The following is a 15,751-nucleotide window of genomic DNA, read 5'->3' as shown; positions in this document are numbered from 1 at the left end:
TTCGCTCAAGTCTATCAATGGTGTTGCATAATCCACCTCATTCAGCTCACAGCAATGGTGCTCAAAAGAGGGAGGGAAGAACAATGAGAATCCTGTTTCTGCTCTGTCATTGCTCTTCTGTTGTGTTCTGCCTGTTCTCACGCCTACACGATGTTGCTCATCTCTCCAGTTTCAAAAATACCGGAGATTTCCAAGTGATCACACCCAATCTTGCTGTGGTTTACCTGACTATCACCTTCACCAGCGTTCATACTTTCCACCATGCTGTTCAGCTGTTTTCCCACTGATGATTTTCTTTTACATCCAGTGCAGTAATTTTCCTAGTGCTCTTGTACACTAAGAGCAGATTAAGAGATTAATCAAGTTTTTCTCAAATGACTCACTCCATAATTTAACTGAAAATCTTTATTTGTTCTGTTCTGAAGCCAGGAGGGTGATTTTGCTGCTACACAAATAGAGTTTGTCCTTCTGGAAGAGTCACGTTCCTGTGACTGCTTCCAAGCAGTCAAACTTTCTCATGGTTTTTTAGAGCACTTGGAGAGCTCTTTGGTATTATTCCATTAGGGATAAGACAATTTCAGTGGAAACCTGATCTCCAGTCTCTTGTATTGTACTGAGTTTTGTGGACATGTACAATTCTACATACCATCTAGCAGGTTGATTATGAAAGAAATCAGTGAATCTCCTTTGCAACTAAAAGCCAGTTTTCTGTTTTTTTCTCTTAAAAGGTGCTCTCCCTTCTTGCTTATGTCCTGTTGAGAGCCAGTTTTGTAAACCCTACATGAGAAAGATTTTTCCATCATTTAGTCTGACTTTACTTTGTAATGGTCTTAATAATTTTTTATGTGTTCTTTTTCTCTGCGTCCTACATTTTATTCTTTACAGCTTTTACTATTCCTCTGGCTTTGGGGGGAATGTTTTCATTATCTCAGATTTTTCTGGGCTGACTGATCATCCCTTTTTTTGGTCCACCTTTGCTTGCTAATTTCTCCTCTTTGTTTCCCAGCTGAGTAGAATTAAATGTTTTTCTGTGATTCCTTAACTGAACTTCACTTGTAACGCACTCCGTATCTTCAGCTGCCTTGTCCTGTATTAAAGTGACTAAAAAGGGGAAATTTTCCTCTTTTGGATTCATGAGTACTATAGTTTCTACAGGTATAATATCACTGTGTAAGGAAAGGTAGATGTAAGACTTTTGTAAGGAGTTAAGTTATTGGTAAGAACGTAATAACTTGGTTTAATTCAGGATTTTAGAAAAATTGGTTCACTTGAGAAAATTGCTTGGGGTGTTTTATCTCAGCCACTGCACATATTTTATGTAGCATTTTAGTGCTCCTGGGAGGGATGAGCACTGAAGACAGCAAGGTACTAAGCCAGCTGTATTTCTATAAACCAAAAGAAATTACATCTAAAATGCCCAGAGAAATAATTTGCTGTGTAATTTCCTTGTGCATACCCACCATCTCTTTGGAATCTCTAAGAGAGGAGTTATCCTGCTCTTTTCCTTGAGAAGATGTATGAATTGAAGGCTAAGAGAAGCTGGGCAAAGAGGGGAATTAAGTAAGAAATAAATCCTCCTTCTGTGGTGCATATAGGAAAATAGGCATAAATAAAAGTTTAAGATACAAAGAGAGGGGGTGTTCTACATAGATTCAATTAAATACATGCAGAAAAAGCCTTTGTCCTCTATGGAAGCCATGTGCCTTCAGAAAGTAAAAAGGGCAGTTAAAGAAAGGGTGCATCTTGTTCAATTTCAAATATTACACCTTTGAATCAGTGGAGGATAATGTAAAAATATTTCTATTTTTTCAAAAGAGAGAATGCTGTTTGCAAGAGATATCAATGGACACCATTCTTTATCTCTGAGTAATGGAAAAAAAGGTATGTTATCTTGTGTTTCTTATTGTGAAATTTCAGTGTATTTTTCTCCTCCTAGAATAACTTTAACTTCTTAGCCCTGGCTTTGGACATGTGGGTTTATTTCAAATTCTTTCATGATAATGCTTTTCTTTGACATGTTTGCCTTTGTTCTGTATCTGAGTACCAGAAAGGCCTGTTATCAAGATGGAAAAGACAGAAAAGAGTTCTTGTTGCAGCACTTCTGAACAATGTCTGCAACTTTGTCTATGCGGTCTTTGTGCTGCCTTGAAGAAAAAATCTAATGTGGATGTATAGGCTTTCAGGTGGTGTGGAGAGCATCTGTCTGAAAATTTGTTCTCATTTATGTAGGTTTGGAAAGGATTTTCTGATTTGTTTCCTGTATGCAGAGATGTTCAAAATACCTTATCCTTGATACTGTTATGTAGTATCAAATACCTCATGCCAAATAAAACCAGGATGTATTTTTGGTAACTGAGGAACAGCAGGTTCTGAAGGGTTTAAAATAGATGACATATGATACCAAGAATAGCCCAGTGCAACTTAGCCAACCTGAGAAAGTATTCAAAGAGCACACCAAAATGGAGGGCAGTTCTATACTCCATTCTTTCACTAACATTTATTTTGCCATTTTTGCTTTGTTTTGCTTCAAGCTTTTAATTAAGATTTCCTTGGCTTTGCTGACCCATTTCTATATTGTTAAAGGCAACAGAAAAGAAGCTGCCAGGATAGCAGAAGAGATCTATGGAATAGTCCCAGGTAAAGTAAAAATATGGACTCTCTGACATTTAAATGTTTATTTGCCACATTTTTGTAACTTGAGGATTTAAATCAGTGAGTTGCCATGAAATAAGGGATTTTTTGCTAAATGCATGGGTAAATGTTTTAACCTGAAAACATTTACCTGAAAACAGCCTCCCATTTCTGGGGTCTTTGCAGTGTCAGTGTGTGTTGGCATGATTTAGGTGTGCAAAATATGAGACTCCAACAGTTACCCAGCTAGAATGAGGACAACATTTGCTCAAGGCACTATGGTAAACAAAAACGTTGTTCTCAGATGCAAGGTATTCTTTATCAGTGGTTACAGATGGTTTTACTAAACACCCAGTTTTACTGCCAGAGAATATTTAAGGAAAAGTTTTAGCACATTGATTTTCTGAAAGGAGATGCTAGGAGGATATAACTAATGACTTTATGAATCCAAGCCAAGAATCCTTGTTTTGTTAAATCAGATGATAAAAATGAATGCAGCTAAAATTTTTCTGAAAAATACACAGCACAAGAATATATTGTATTTCATAGGTTGCTTCGTGGGTCATGGTTTTGTTTTTTTTCAAGTGATTTTAGTCCTTCACATCACTGCCATAATAATGAATAGGCATGTGTTTGCATGCCTGTTAATTCCACTAATTAAAATGACACAGTGTTTTAAATTTACTGCTAACAAGGGGTTATTTTCCTAGCTGAAGATTCTTATCAGCATTGTGACATCACACATTTTTATGTGACTCATTTGTTGGGCACTGCTTCATTATGGATTGTGCCATCATGAACAGGCACATGAACAGCAGCAGAACACAGATGGTGTGAGATGGCCACCCAAAGCAGGGAGATTAAGATCTGGCCAAGAGAAATACCGCAGCCAAGCATTTTTGACAAAGCTTTTATGAAGCCTGTATATCTAAAGACATGTCTTTGTTATTAATTTATTTTTTATTCCCAAGAGTATAATTCCAATCATTTATTACTGTCATTTTTTTCCAAGCACCTTTATGCAATCATAGTGTGACATGTGGTGAAGAGCAGCTTTTCCTTCATTTAGGTTCCTATTGAGGTACCTTGAAATTCAGCAGGCCATAACATATTTTTATCTGCAAGTTGCCATTTGCAGAAAGCCATTAAGGATAGTCTTACAAAATGTAAGATCATGTGATATTGTTGCTGGGGCACTATATCATATTACAGTCAGAGTTCCACAACCTTTTCTCTTTGCAGTGAAGCAGCACAGCAGCAGCAAGGCTGCTTCATTTATCGGTAGGCATTTAAAAAGAGCACCTTCAGTCATGTCACTCCCAGCTGAGACAGGGAGATGTGCCCCATATGGGAACTATATTTGCCACACGTTTCAGGGAGGTAGGTTGTGTGGCTGGTGTGGAAGTGTGCAGAGGTGTGTGTTATCCTGAGGTTGTGGTTGCATACACATGCATTGGAAATGCCCTGGAAATGCATGTGAGAACACGCACTGCACGTGTGACACTCTGCTTAAAAGGTTAAATAAGGCCCTGTAGCTCTGTTGTCTGAGTAACTCCTGAATCTTCCTGCTGTATAAGGGCTCTGGACTTTGTCACTTGCAATGTGTTCTGACTTTCTGAACTGAGCTTGCCTATTTCAGTCACCAGCATGATGAGAGGTGTGGGGTATTTTGGATGTTTTTAGGAAGATGTTTCTTGGTTCCTGTTTCCATCATTTTGACTGATGTGTCATTCAGAGCCTTGCCATATATTGTGCCAGCTGGCCTTTCCATGCCAGGTACCTGCCTTAGGAGCCAAGGAAGTGCTCCTTAAAGAAATGGAAACAAAAGTAATAACTATGGTTAGAACTGTAAATCCAATAGCTGAAGTGCATCCTGGTCCTTGGGTAACAAAAGGAGACTCCTTTGGCCACGGGTGAAACTTCTGCTGTGTCCTTGGCCTCAAGTCTCCATGGATGTGTCTGTGCTTCCAATTGATTTCTCCCTGCCTTGGGTAACATTTGAAATGGAGATAAAGCACCCTTTCCATTCCCTCTGGTGTGTGGCATAGCTGAAAAAACTAAACAGGACAAGGGTTTCAAACACAGTGCCCATGGGGTTGCTGTACAACAGAGCGTGAATGCAAACACTGGTATTGCTTCTGTCCTGTGGCACTGGAAATGCAGCTGGCCTTTGGAGAAATACTTACTATACACATTGTGTCACAGTATGGGTATAAATTTTAATATAGGACAAGTAAATTTGCTCTCTACTTGAGTGGCAGGGATTTAACCTGAGCTGAATGTCTATGCTTGTAAGTAGTAGCTAGGCTAAAGAATTATTTTTCTTGGCACATAAATAGATTAAGGTACGAAAAAGGGAAAGCAAGCCTACGTGAAGGAGTCTGAAGAGTTCAACATCTCAAAATTATTAAAGAAGAAAAGTAAAACCTTCAGGCAGGATTTGTTTTTCCATGTATTTTCTAAAATCTTCCGGTGAAGAGGATGATTAAACCTGTTACATGGTAGTCTGAGAGGGAGGATGTTATTTATGAAATTGTCAGTTCAGGAAATAAAACTGCCAAGGACATGCCAGAATTCATTTGATGGACAAGTCATCTCTGCTATGAGGCTCTTAACAAAGTGTCAGAGAAGCTGGGATGCAATTTGTGACAAGAGCTCCCTAGGAAAGGTGGAGGCTGATATGGTTTTGAGTAGGGGAATTTCAGGGTTCTGAAGTCTCCGTATGAGACCCATCAGCACTAAACTCATGATCTTTGATGAAACATTTTTTTAGCTGTTCTTTTAAAAGTTCTGCTGAGAAGCTTTTGCTTAGGTCCCTTAGCGAGCAGCCAGCTTTCTCAGGATTGCTGACTCCTCAGCTGCTCTGCTGAAATCAATTCATCATACAGTTTCACTGCTGAGCCCACACTGATTTCAGCCCCGATCTGCATTTACACGTGGCTGTGCTTCCCCTGTCCTCCCAGGCTCTGCTTTTGCCGCATACCTGAATTAGCTTCCATGCATTTGCTGTTTCAGGCAGCTGGGCAGACCGATCCCCTCTTCATGATGCTGCCTTCCAGGGACGCCTTCTCTCTCTGAAAACTTTGATTGCACAGGTAAAAGCCCACAAGTAAAGAAAAGGTTGGGAAGAGGGGTGGTTTCACATGAATTGCATTTATGGGCTGGTGAGCTGGTAATAGAGTGCAAGAGGGCATAAGAAATATTGCTGTATGAATAATATATCAGCACAAACACCTCTGGGCATGTATTAGTTTGCTTAGTGAAGAAGCTGGGGACAAGCCTGGGACAAAGACTATCACAGCTTGTAGCTTGCTATATAATAGACAGTGATCCTTGTGCTCTTTCTCAATGATGAATCATGCAACTAGGCTTGAGAATAGGGACAATAAATACGTATATGTAGGCTATTGAAAAAGAAAACAAAAACAAACAGTAAAAAGCTGTAAAAGTGCATCTTGCTTTTTAGAAAGTCAGCCTGAAACCCTCTGCTCCAAAAGGAACTGAGAGTTGAGGCAAAAAAAAGAGAGGAGAGAATACATGAGAAAGGACAAGAAACTGCTTATGAAAAGGTTTAGGTTATGGTTCCTTGTGCTCTGCCAACCATCTTCCTCACCACCTTTGCTTAAACTCAGTGTCCTCATGTGGCATGAATAGGCAACTGTCCCACTCTCCCTCTTGTCCCCATGGCAACTGCAGGGAAATTAATTCCCTGAGTGTAAAGCTTTTTGACTTGGCTATCAGACTTTTTAGAGTCAAGGTAAATGATTTTTACTAGAGGCCACAGCTCAAATGGACAACATCCTCAAGGAGTAGAGCTGCTAGTGTCAAAGTCTCCACTCCAGACATCTCTTGAGGCACAGTTGCAGCTAAAAAAAGATGCTGTTTACAGACAGTATTCGCCCTCCCATTTTCTGATCCCTCTTTTCTTCACCTGCTGACATAAAATGATTTTTATGGAAAAGGAAGTGATGGAGGTTAGAGATAAAAAGAAAGAGGCTTTATTTATTCAGGGATTTGATGGTTTTCTGACTCCTCTAATCTTCATTTATGCTGGCCTTACACCACCTGCTTCGTGGAGCACCCAGTGTTGTGGTTATTCACCAGATGCCCTGGTTATACGCTGTTCATGGTTGTACACCAAAGAAGAACCCGGTGGTGTGGTTATATCATTTAGTTAATTCATCTTTTCTCCTTATCCTGAAGACATTTAATTTTGGGAGTAAAGGATGAAGGTCCTTGCTGATGAAAAGAGATCAAGGCAGCAATGTCTGTAGAGCCTGAATTGGAGCTGAGTCACCACAGATTGATAAATGTAGGGATGCAGCTATTCAAGGAGCAGCATAATCGTTGCTCATTGACTGCAATGTAGTTACACTACTAGCCTGAAATTAGGTATGGGACTGTACTTGAGTATCTGTGGGATGCTCAGAAGTCTCTACTGCAGCACCATAGCTTTCCAGAAAGCCAGTGAGGCTCTGGCTCCACAGGGAATGCCTGGACATAGGGAGGCGATGTAGTGCTGAGGTTTAAAGCAGCTCAAGAACTCACCAATGCCTGTTTCAATGCCTGAAAAAAGAGTTTACTTTTTCATGTACATCAAAAACAAGGTTTAACATGAGTGATGTTTGGCAAACAGCCATTGTAAGATCTACAACTTATTCTCCATTTTGTAGTGAAAGGAATTGTTCTTTTTCCCAAGATACCAATGCTTATTCTTTCACTTGGAATGACTGAGTTTTATTTGTTAAATATATATATACATGTATATATGAGTAATTATTGAGAATAGGTCTCCTTATTAGGAGTCTCTAGAAGACATTAATCTTGAATGAATATGCTGATCACTAAGTATGAAACAACCATACAATTAGAAAATGGAATAATCTATTTTTTCAAGGTTTTATCTATTCCCCTAGCACCATTGTAACGCATGAGAAATTTTAACAACAATTTTTACATTAATAATATTTTCACATGACTGAAAAAGATTGTTTTTCTATCATATAATGCTTAGCCTGAAGTGATTACAGTGGTTGCTTTTAATACAGCATCAGGACTGCTTTTTTGCCGTGTGAGGTTGCTCCCAGGTGCTCCTTTCTGCCCATTGCGCTGGGTATTGTGTACCAAAAAGTGCATTGCTGCCATCTCGTGAGCTGCCCTGTCTATAGCACATCAGGCAGACACCAACTGAGCTTCACAATATGACATCAAGTGGAAAATGGAGCTGCTTCCAGGCCTGTTCTCACACGTGGTTGTAAAAGCTTAATTACCAGGAGATTTCGTTTCATTCAGAGGAAAACGCATATGACAACTGCTTTCTCCTTTGTGAATATGTCTGGTTTGTCTTTGTGCAGGAATAGATATGGCAACTGTCAATTAGGAAAATACCTGTAATAAGGCATTTATAAATCACTGGGGTTTTTTCCAGTGTAAAACATTTCCTGGATGGTCAGATAAGAGGAACTGATTTGTGGGTGGGATTTGACTCATCTCTCTTACAGGTTTACCAGGTACTTACTACCTCTGAGTGAAACACACTTGGGTACCCCACATAGTCAATGAAAGGACTTTTAGGACACAATTCATCTGCCCTACTAGAAACAGCTGCTTTAGCACAGGATGAATCATATTCTAGGGAAGCCTGTTTCTCCCCACTGAAGGAGTGGCCAGCTCCAGCCGAGCTGCAGATACCTGTGCCAGAAGCATCCTCATCCAGGAAGGTTAATACCTCCAGCTGTAGCTCCTGGTGCAGGACTTAGTAGGGAAGGGAATGCCACCCTTATAAGTTAAAGAAATGTGATGTCTTTCCTGCAATTGACTAAAGAACTAGAAACGGAAGGCATAGTTTGTAGCTGCTCCCTCTTTAACCCCATCACCAGTTATGGTTTGTGGGGGCAAGAACTGAATCACTGACAGCACCAATCCAACCTGAGTACTTTCCCTAGACATGCACCCACTGCATGGGCACCTGCACCAGCCTGGCAGAGCTGTGGTTTGGGCAGCTCTCCCCTCACACCCCTGGTCCCACGTTGTAGGGTTTCAACGTGAACCTGGTGACAACAGACCGTGTGTCAGCTCTCCACGAGGCCTGCCTGGGTGGCCACGTCGCCTGCGCCAAGGTGCTGCTGGAAAATGGTGCCCAGGTAAGTCCTGGGGATGCCACTGGGGACATGGGCACCTGGAGAATGGATGCTCCCTGCATCAATGGGGATGTTGGACAGGCTGTCCGTGTGGCAGGGCCAAGATGCAGGTGGACATCTCTGACAGAAATGTGGAAAAATATAAGTGTGCTGTTTCCCTGGGTGATAGATTTGTATCCCCCTTGTATCATCCCATTATTCTCTTCTGTTTTCCCTTTGTGTGTGAAACATAGTCACAGTTGACGGAAAAAGAATGAAAGATGCTAAGTGAACTAACCTTGAAGAAAGTAGCTTACGCCTTTATCCTCCCCCTACCCCCTCAGCAATGATCACTGGAATTACATCTGGTTTTCTATGGGATGGTTTGGGAGTCTCATGTAAGTAAAAATGGATGTGCTTGAAGCAATGAATCATTTTATCTGCTAATAAAATAACAATTCCCACAGCTGAACCTAAGGCAGAATACCTGTTCACAGTGGAGATTAAGGAATGGATGAAATATATAAGAATATTTTTATGTCAGCTGGGTTTTCAAGTAAAATTTATATGGCAAGAAACCAAGCTGCACCAAAACAGTCAACAGACCTCCAGTGCCTCCAGCAGCTCCAGCCACACCTGCCTGATGAGACTGGGAGGAGGTGAGGGCAGTGGAAATTGTACAAATTGGCACTTGCTTGCATAATCCATTGCTCTTCTCCAGTGTACCACAGAGTTAGAGACATGCAGATTTGCTTCATAAAGTGCCCCTGAGGGCTTGCTATGTAGTTAAACATAGCATAAACAGGGATATGGTGTGATTCTCAGGGTGTCCTGCTCAGGGCCAGGAGCTGGACTCCATGATCTCGATGGGTCCCTTCCAACTCAGGATATTTCTGATTCTGTGGTTCTGTGATCTACAGCTCTGCTGTCCCAATGGAGAATGGCAATAGTGGTTCTTGCCAGATCTTTACATCAGAAGTCAGGGAAGAAAATTTTCTGTCTTGCACAGACACGCCTGCATATCAACTTCTTCAAGCTCCTTTTCTGTTTGGGATTATAATTCTATGAAAATTTCTTTTGCTGGAAATGCGTTTTCAGGTGAAAGTATTAAACATAAAGTAAATGTTTCCATTTAAAAAGCAAAGCCATTTTCATTTGAGGGTGTTCCACCTTGAGGCTTATGCAAACTAAACAATCTTGAAGATACTCAACTTCTTCACATTAAAAAAAAAGAAAGAATAAAATATTGCATTTTTTAGCAGCTCCAGGAGGAGCATTCATAGCAGGCGGTGTCTCTGCCTTATGGCACTAACTATCTGGGAAAGAGGGCAGACATCAGAGGAGAACGTTATATATGTTATGTCACAACATATAACTCAGAAAGTTGTGAATAAAATAATTCCTGAGATTACACAAGACAGGAGTCTTGCTCTGGTGCGCTTCTGGTGGAGGCATGTTGCAGGGGCGTTCCTCTTATATCGGGTTATCCTGAGTGTGTCTTGCTGTTGCAGGTCAATGCAGTCACTATTGATGGGATCACTCCTCTGTTCAATGCCTGCTGCAGTGGCAGTGCAGCCTGTGTCAACATGCTGCTGGAATTCGGAGCCAAGGCGCAGCTGGGGAACCACCTGCCTTCGCCCATCCACGAAGCGGTCAAGAGAGGTAACGTTCAGGGTGTGAGCGGAGCCAGAATAGCTACGTGACAAATGTGCCTTTTGTTGTTGACAAAGCATTAACAAAAAAATCCGTATCAGTACAGATAAATGGGCTTGGCTTTCTCACAGCTCTTGTGCCCTCACAGGTATATCTGGGTGTGTTCTGCTCTGCAGCAATTCAGTGACAGCTCTGCCTCCACAGGTCACAGGGAGTGCATGGAAACCCTTCTGGCCCACGAGGTGGACATTGACCAAGAAGACCAGCAGCATGGGACCCCTCTCTACGTGGCCTGCACGTACCAGAGGACAGACTGCGTCAGGAAGCTTTTGGAGCTAGGTACACCTGGAAGAGGGGCCAGGGGAGAGCTATGGTGGTGTGAGTCAATGCCACTGCTCTCTCTGAGCTGCCTCTCCACTTAAAACACTGTGGGTTATTTCCATAAGAGTCGTTTGGGCAGTGAGTCTGTGAGACTCATTTGAGGCCATTAAAAATTTCCCCTGTGTTGATGAAGACATTATGATTTCCTAAGTAAAAAGCCCTCTATTACAGACAGCTCCCTGAGGGTATCTGAATGTGAAAACAGAATTATTTTTGTTTTCTAGCATAGTAACATGAAGCACAGAAAATGCTGGCTAATATTACTGATCAAAATCAACTCTTGCTTAACATAGCAGTTTATACGAACCATTAACTCCACCTACTCCTCAGTGGATGATGAGGGCAGCAGTAAAACTGCTTGGAAAAATAATCGCTGCAGGTCCAGGCACAGGTTATGAACTAGCGTAAATTTTTGCTGTCAGTGTGCATTAGCTGACTTACACCTGCTCAAAGTGTGGCCCTGCTGTGCCCAGCCAGCCTGGGGCAAGCATTTTGCTTGCTGTGCTTCCAGAGTTATTATGATGAGATATCTAAAGGTTTGGGGTTTTTTTCCCCTGGGAATTAAATTAACATAATCCATGTTAGATTTTATGCTATTAACAATTTTAAAGAACATATGGTAGGTAGGCTTTGAACATGTATTGGGGCTGAAGGTTGAGCTGCTTAGTTCTGAGCATTGCAGACAGGGTTTGGTGGCCCAGAGGACTCTTACAGAGCAGGTATTTGACCTGATGAGCTTTGCACAGCTTCTACTGAGATATGGGGGGAGTCCTGTGTGCCATCCATCCCCTTCATTTATTGTGGCTATGGTGGAAGCCTGTGTGATGCAGGTTTGGACAGTCCCAGCTGCCTTTCAGATCTAACCATGTGCTCTTGTTCACCCAAGGAGCCAATGTGAACATGGGGAAGCGATTAGACACCCCCTTGCACGTGGCAGTGAGGAAATCCAGTGTGGAGATAGTTGTCTTGCTGACAGACTATGGTGCTAACCCAAAATGCAGAAATGCTGACCTCAAATGTGCCCTGGATCTTGCCACGCCCAACAGTAAAGTGGAGCAGGCACTTCTGCTTCGGGAAGGTAATGGTTTCCTTTTTTCTTCTCATTTTTAAAGTAAAGCTGTATTTATATCCTTTACCTAAGTAGATTTTCTTAAATGCTTTTACAAGTAATGCTCTATATAAGTTCTCTTACCTTCTCTGCTGCCTTCAAACCTGCAACACGACACAGAAATCTGTTTTGTTGCTAGATTTGCCACCTGGTGCTACCGTTTTAGTGGTAAATCAGTCAGTTATTCTGTGCTATCTTTTCCTGTCTACTGAAGGAAAATCATACATATTTACCTGGTGGGACTCCTAGGGTTAAAAACTGCCAGGAAAGATTCTTAATAGATAATATTTTAATACCACCATCCAGTGTTCAGCCTTGCACCATGGCTCAACAAGTCAGTGTGTCTTTGGTTGCCAGGAGAAAGCAGAGCTCTTTGCCAGGTGACTCTTCAGCTTCACAGCTCTTCCATGTGGTTTATGGAGCTGCAATCCCAGCACAGACCAGCACTTTGCTGTTTACCTCCAGGCTTCCTGCAATTAATTATCTTTCCTGTTTACTGGAAGAAACCTCTGAGCAGAAATGAATCAGGATCCTCTTGTGCCATTTTCACCTGCACAACATTTGGCCAGAACTTGATGCATCCAATAGCAATATCCCTGTGCTCTGGGCTTGCTGAATTAGTTCTCCCCTCCTCTACTCTCCGTGCTTCCCAGCTCACTCACTGGTACCCTGTTAGCCACTCTGTGCCTCCCTGAGGCTTTGAGAAGGTGGAGGATGAATGTTGCTCCACCCTTGCAATACAGCCTCCCACCTTCCTGAGCCTGCTCACAACCCACCAAGGACCAAATGTGCAGCAGGAGCCCACTACCAAACAGCTCTGGCATGGCAAATTAATAAACATCCGTGTTGCACATAGGCTTTGTGCCGACCCTCTGAACACAGGTGTGCTTTATGGAGAAAATGAAACATTGGCTTAATATCCTTCTGTCCTGTTCCCTTTCTCCATGACTTTTCATGCAGAGCTCTAATTTGTCATGTCTAAAACCTTCTGGGAGGACTTTGTTTGAATGCTTCTCACCTTGTGTGACTGCTGTCCCCATACCTAAGTTGCTCAGGGCTCAGTGGCAGACTGTGTGAGTAAAGGCAGGGCTGCCAAGTGTCCAGCTACCGTAGCCCTGTGTAAATCAGAGTTTGTGTAGATAAAGAAATATACTAGTATTAATAATTTTCTCTTCCTGAACTTTTCTTTTGATTTCCACTCTCATCTTGTCACTCTCTTCTCCCTTGCAGTCAGAGAGGCTCTAGAGGCATTTCAATTCCTGCTGACTCTCTGTTTTTCGGGCATGAAGTTTCCTCAGTTTCCTCACCTTCAGTTCCACTTTTAGATATTTTGCTGTGCTTAGCTACCCTTTCCCCCTACTTCTGTGTTTTCTGAGGTCCTTCTGTTTGAAATAAGTACCCCAGGCTAAAGAGTTTTTCTGCCCCCAACTTCTCCACTGTGGTAACTTAGGTGGGTCCCTTTAATTGCTCCTCTCACTAGCTATTAAATGGTGTGAAATATACAATTTGTCTGTTTTACTAAGTGCTTTAGGAGATGCTGGTTTCTGTCTTCACTTCCAGTGACAGTTGTACAAATGCTCTTTTTTATATATCCCATATTTTTCCATTAATTTCTTCTCAGATGGGATAGTATCAGCCTGTTTAAGCTCCTAAATTTTCCTGTAGTAAAAGCACAGGTTATGAAGCTTACCCAAAAGATCTAAGGACAGGCCTTTAGGCCCACATCTCTGCCCATTACTTGTCAAACTCTGCCATGATTGCTACTGTTTGGACAGAAACTGGAGTGGAAGGGCAAGAGAGGGTTAAAAACCTGAGCAGCTCTGGGCAGGTGTAAAGGTTCCACCTGGAGCAGCTCTGGCAAGAGGAAAGCAAAGGGGAGGCAGGGACACATTCCCTAGCAAGGTGCATTTGCACGTGCAGTTGCAGAACCAATGGAGCCTCATATCCAGTGGGTTTGTGCCTGGCATGCTCCTCACCTAACCCGTGGTGTGGTGGGGACAGCTCCGGGGAAAACACTGGGGCAGCACCACTGTGGGCAGTACTGTGCCAACCACGGCCCAGGATGAGTCCTCTGACACCTTTTCTACCACTTGACTCCCTGATGTTTAACAAGGGTTTTCACATGCAGCAAGGGAAGAGCAAAAAGACTTGGAATTTTGTCCTTGTGTCTTCCTTTTTTTTTTTTTTTTACCCTCAATGTCTTTTTGAACAAAACTTTTGAAGACTTTCTATCTTTGAGACCTTTCTTCAAAAGTTTTCCCTTCAGTCAGACTTAGTTAAAATTAGATGACACAGTAAGAAAATGTTTTCAGGAGCACTGATGGACTGCCTGACAAACACAAATATTCTGAGACTGGTCATGTAAAAAGCCTAAGTTACTACTTGTGCAGATACCTGCTGAGACACCAGTGGTTGGAAAAAGCACATTCTATATATATGAAGAATTAACTGTACTTATCCTTTATCCTCACAGAACTGCTGGGGGTTGTCTTATATCCTGAGCAAGGGCTATGCATCCTGGAGCTCTCTCTCCAGTGCAGACAATTTATGGTATTTTAAGTATTTGCTCAAGAAAAGATGCCAAACAGCCTAGCTGTGCATACAGAAAAAGGGGTTTAGTACTCACAGTTTTGAAATTGCTGAAGCAACTTTGACAACACAAATTAAATATGAACAATAATGCATCTAACTCTCCCTGACTTCAGCAAGTCATTATGTAGTGCTTGATCTGACTTGCAAATCCTGCTGGTGTTTGTTGCTTTGACTCATACCAGTGGTGGGGCTGAGGGTGCTTATTCTTGCCTTTTATCCTTCCCCCCCAGGTCCTGCCAGCCTTGCCCAGCTGTGCCGGTTGTGTATCAGAAAGCGTCTGGGCCGGTCCTGCCTATACACCGTCCACAAGCTGCACCTGCCTGAGCCACTTGAGAACTTCCTCCTTTATCGATAAGTCTGTGACTGTCCTTAGACTGGAAAAGAAAGAGGAACAAATGCTGTTTGCTCCAAGATTATTATCTCAAAGAAAAAAAATCAAAGGCATCATTTACTGTCTTCTGTGATTACCAAACATAAGCTGCCATGTGACAGTGAAATTTGAAAACACCTTTTCAGGGGCAGTGAATGGTATTGATGCCTTTTCCTGGTCTTAAAATCAAGAGTCAAACACGGTTAGAAGGGAAAAAGGGATTTTACCTTGGTATTTATTTTAAGGATCCTTAGGTGCACTATGTCCAGGTCGAATGCACCTCAATGCACACTGCAATGCACACCTCCAAAAGATCTGGTATAGCATTATAGGTTTTATTAATTAGCATATCTATCAAAAATTCCCCAATGAGAGGCTCGAATTAGCCCCCCTCCCCAGGGAACCTTCCCCTGGATGGTTCTATCTTAGTTTAAAGAATGTGTTCTGGAGAGGACCTTGGTGTCTGGGGCACACTATCCTCTACCTACGAAACTTCTAAAATGTTTAGTCTCTTAGCTTTACAAACAAGTCCAAGAATGTAGGCAAAAAGCACTAAGAATACAGAAGTTGTAAAAAGGTATAATAGGGGTATAAAAGAAAAGGCAAAAAATCATCATAGCATCAGTATTACAGATACAGTTCCCTCACAATCTATTGCCACATCGACTCACACCAGCCTGAGAAGTTCTAGTACATAAACAGCTCACTTGACACATTTGTAGATGCATACGCACACGTCCACCCACCCACATACACACAGAGATTTCCCCTGCATTTAGGACTGTATTTTTTTGTGCAGTATCTGTGCAGCTTCTTCCCTTTGTCTATCCAATCTCAATGTCAAAATCCAGGTAGTGGATGTTATTCTTCCATTAGTACGTGAAAATGAAAGCTTTC

At 42.0% G+C, this 15,751-nt stretch overlaps 1 protein-coding gene across 1 annotated transcript; it reads left to right on the top strand.

The window, feature by feature from the left end:
• Positions 1 to 2,437: 2,437 nt before the first annotated feature.
• Positions 2,438 to 15,069, top strand: ASB11 (ankyrin repeat and SOCS box containing 11). Its single transcript, XM_019282711.2, has 7 exons — positions 2,438 to 2,637; positions 5,647 to 5,726; positions 8,667 to 8,774; positions 10,262 to 10,412; positions 10,608 to 10,742; positions 11,671 to 11,862; positions 14,715 to 15,069. The coding sequence occupies exons 1-7, from the start codon at positions 2,460 to 2,462 to the stop codon at positions 14,837 to 14,839; spliced, it is 969 nt and encodes a 322-aa protein (XP_019138256.1). The 5' UTR covers positions 2,438 to 2,459; the 3' UTR covers positions 14,840 to 15,069.
• The last annotated feature ends 682 nt before the right edge of the window (positions 15,070 to 15,751 follow it).

This window comes from Corvus cornix, chromosome 1 (assembly GCF_000738735.6).
Source record: "Corvus cornix cornix isolate S_Up_H32 chromosome 1, ASM73873v5, whole genome shotgun sequence".
Classification (NCBI taxonomy): domain Eukaryota; kingdom Metazoa; phylum Chordata; class Aves; order Passeriformes; family Corvidae; genus Corvus; species Corvus cornix.
This window is presented reverse-complemented; position numbering and strand designations above follow the sequence as displayed.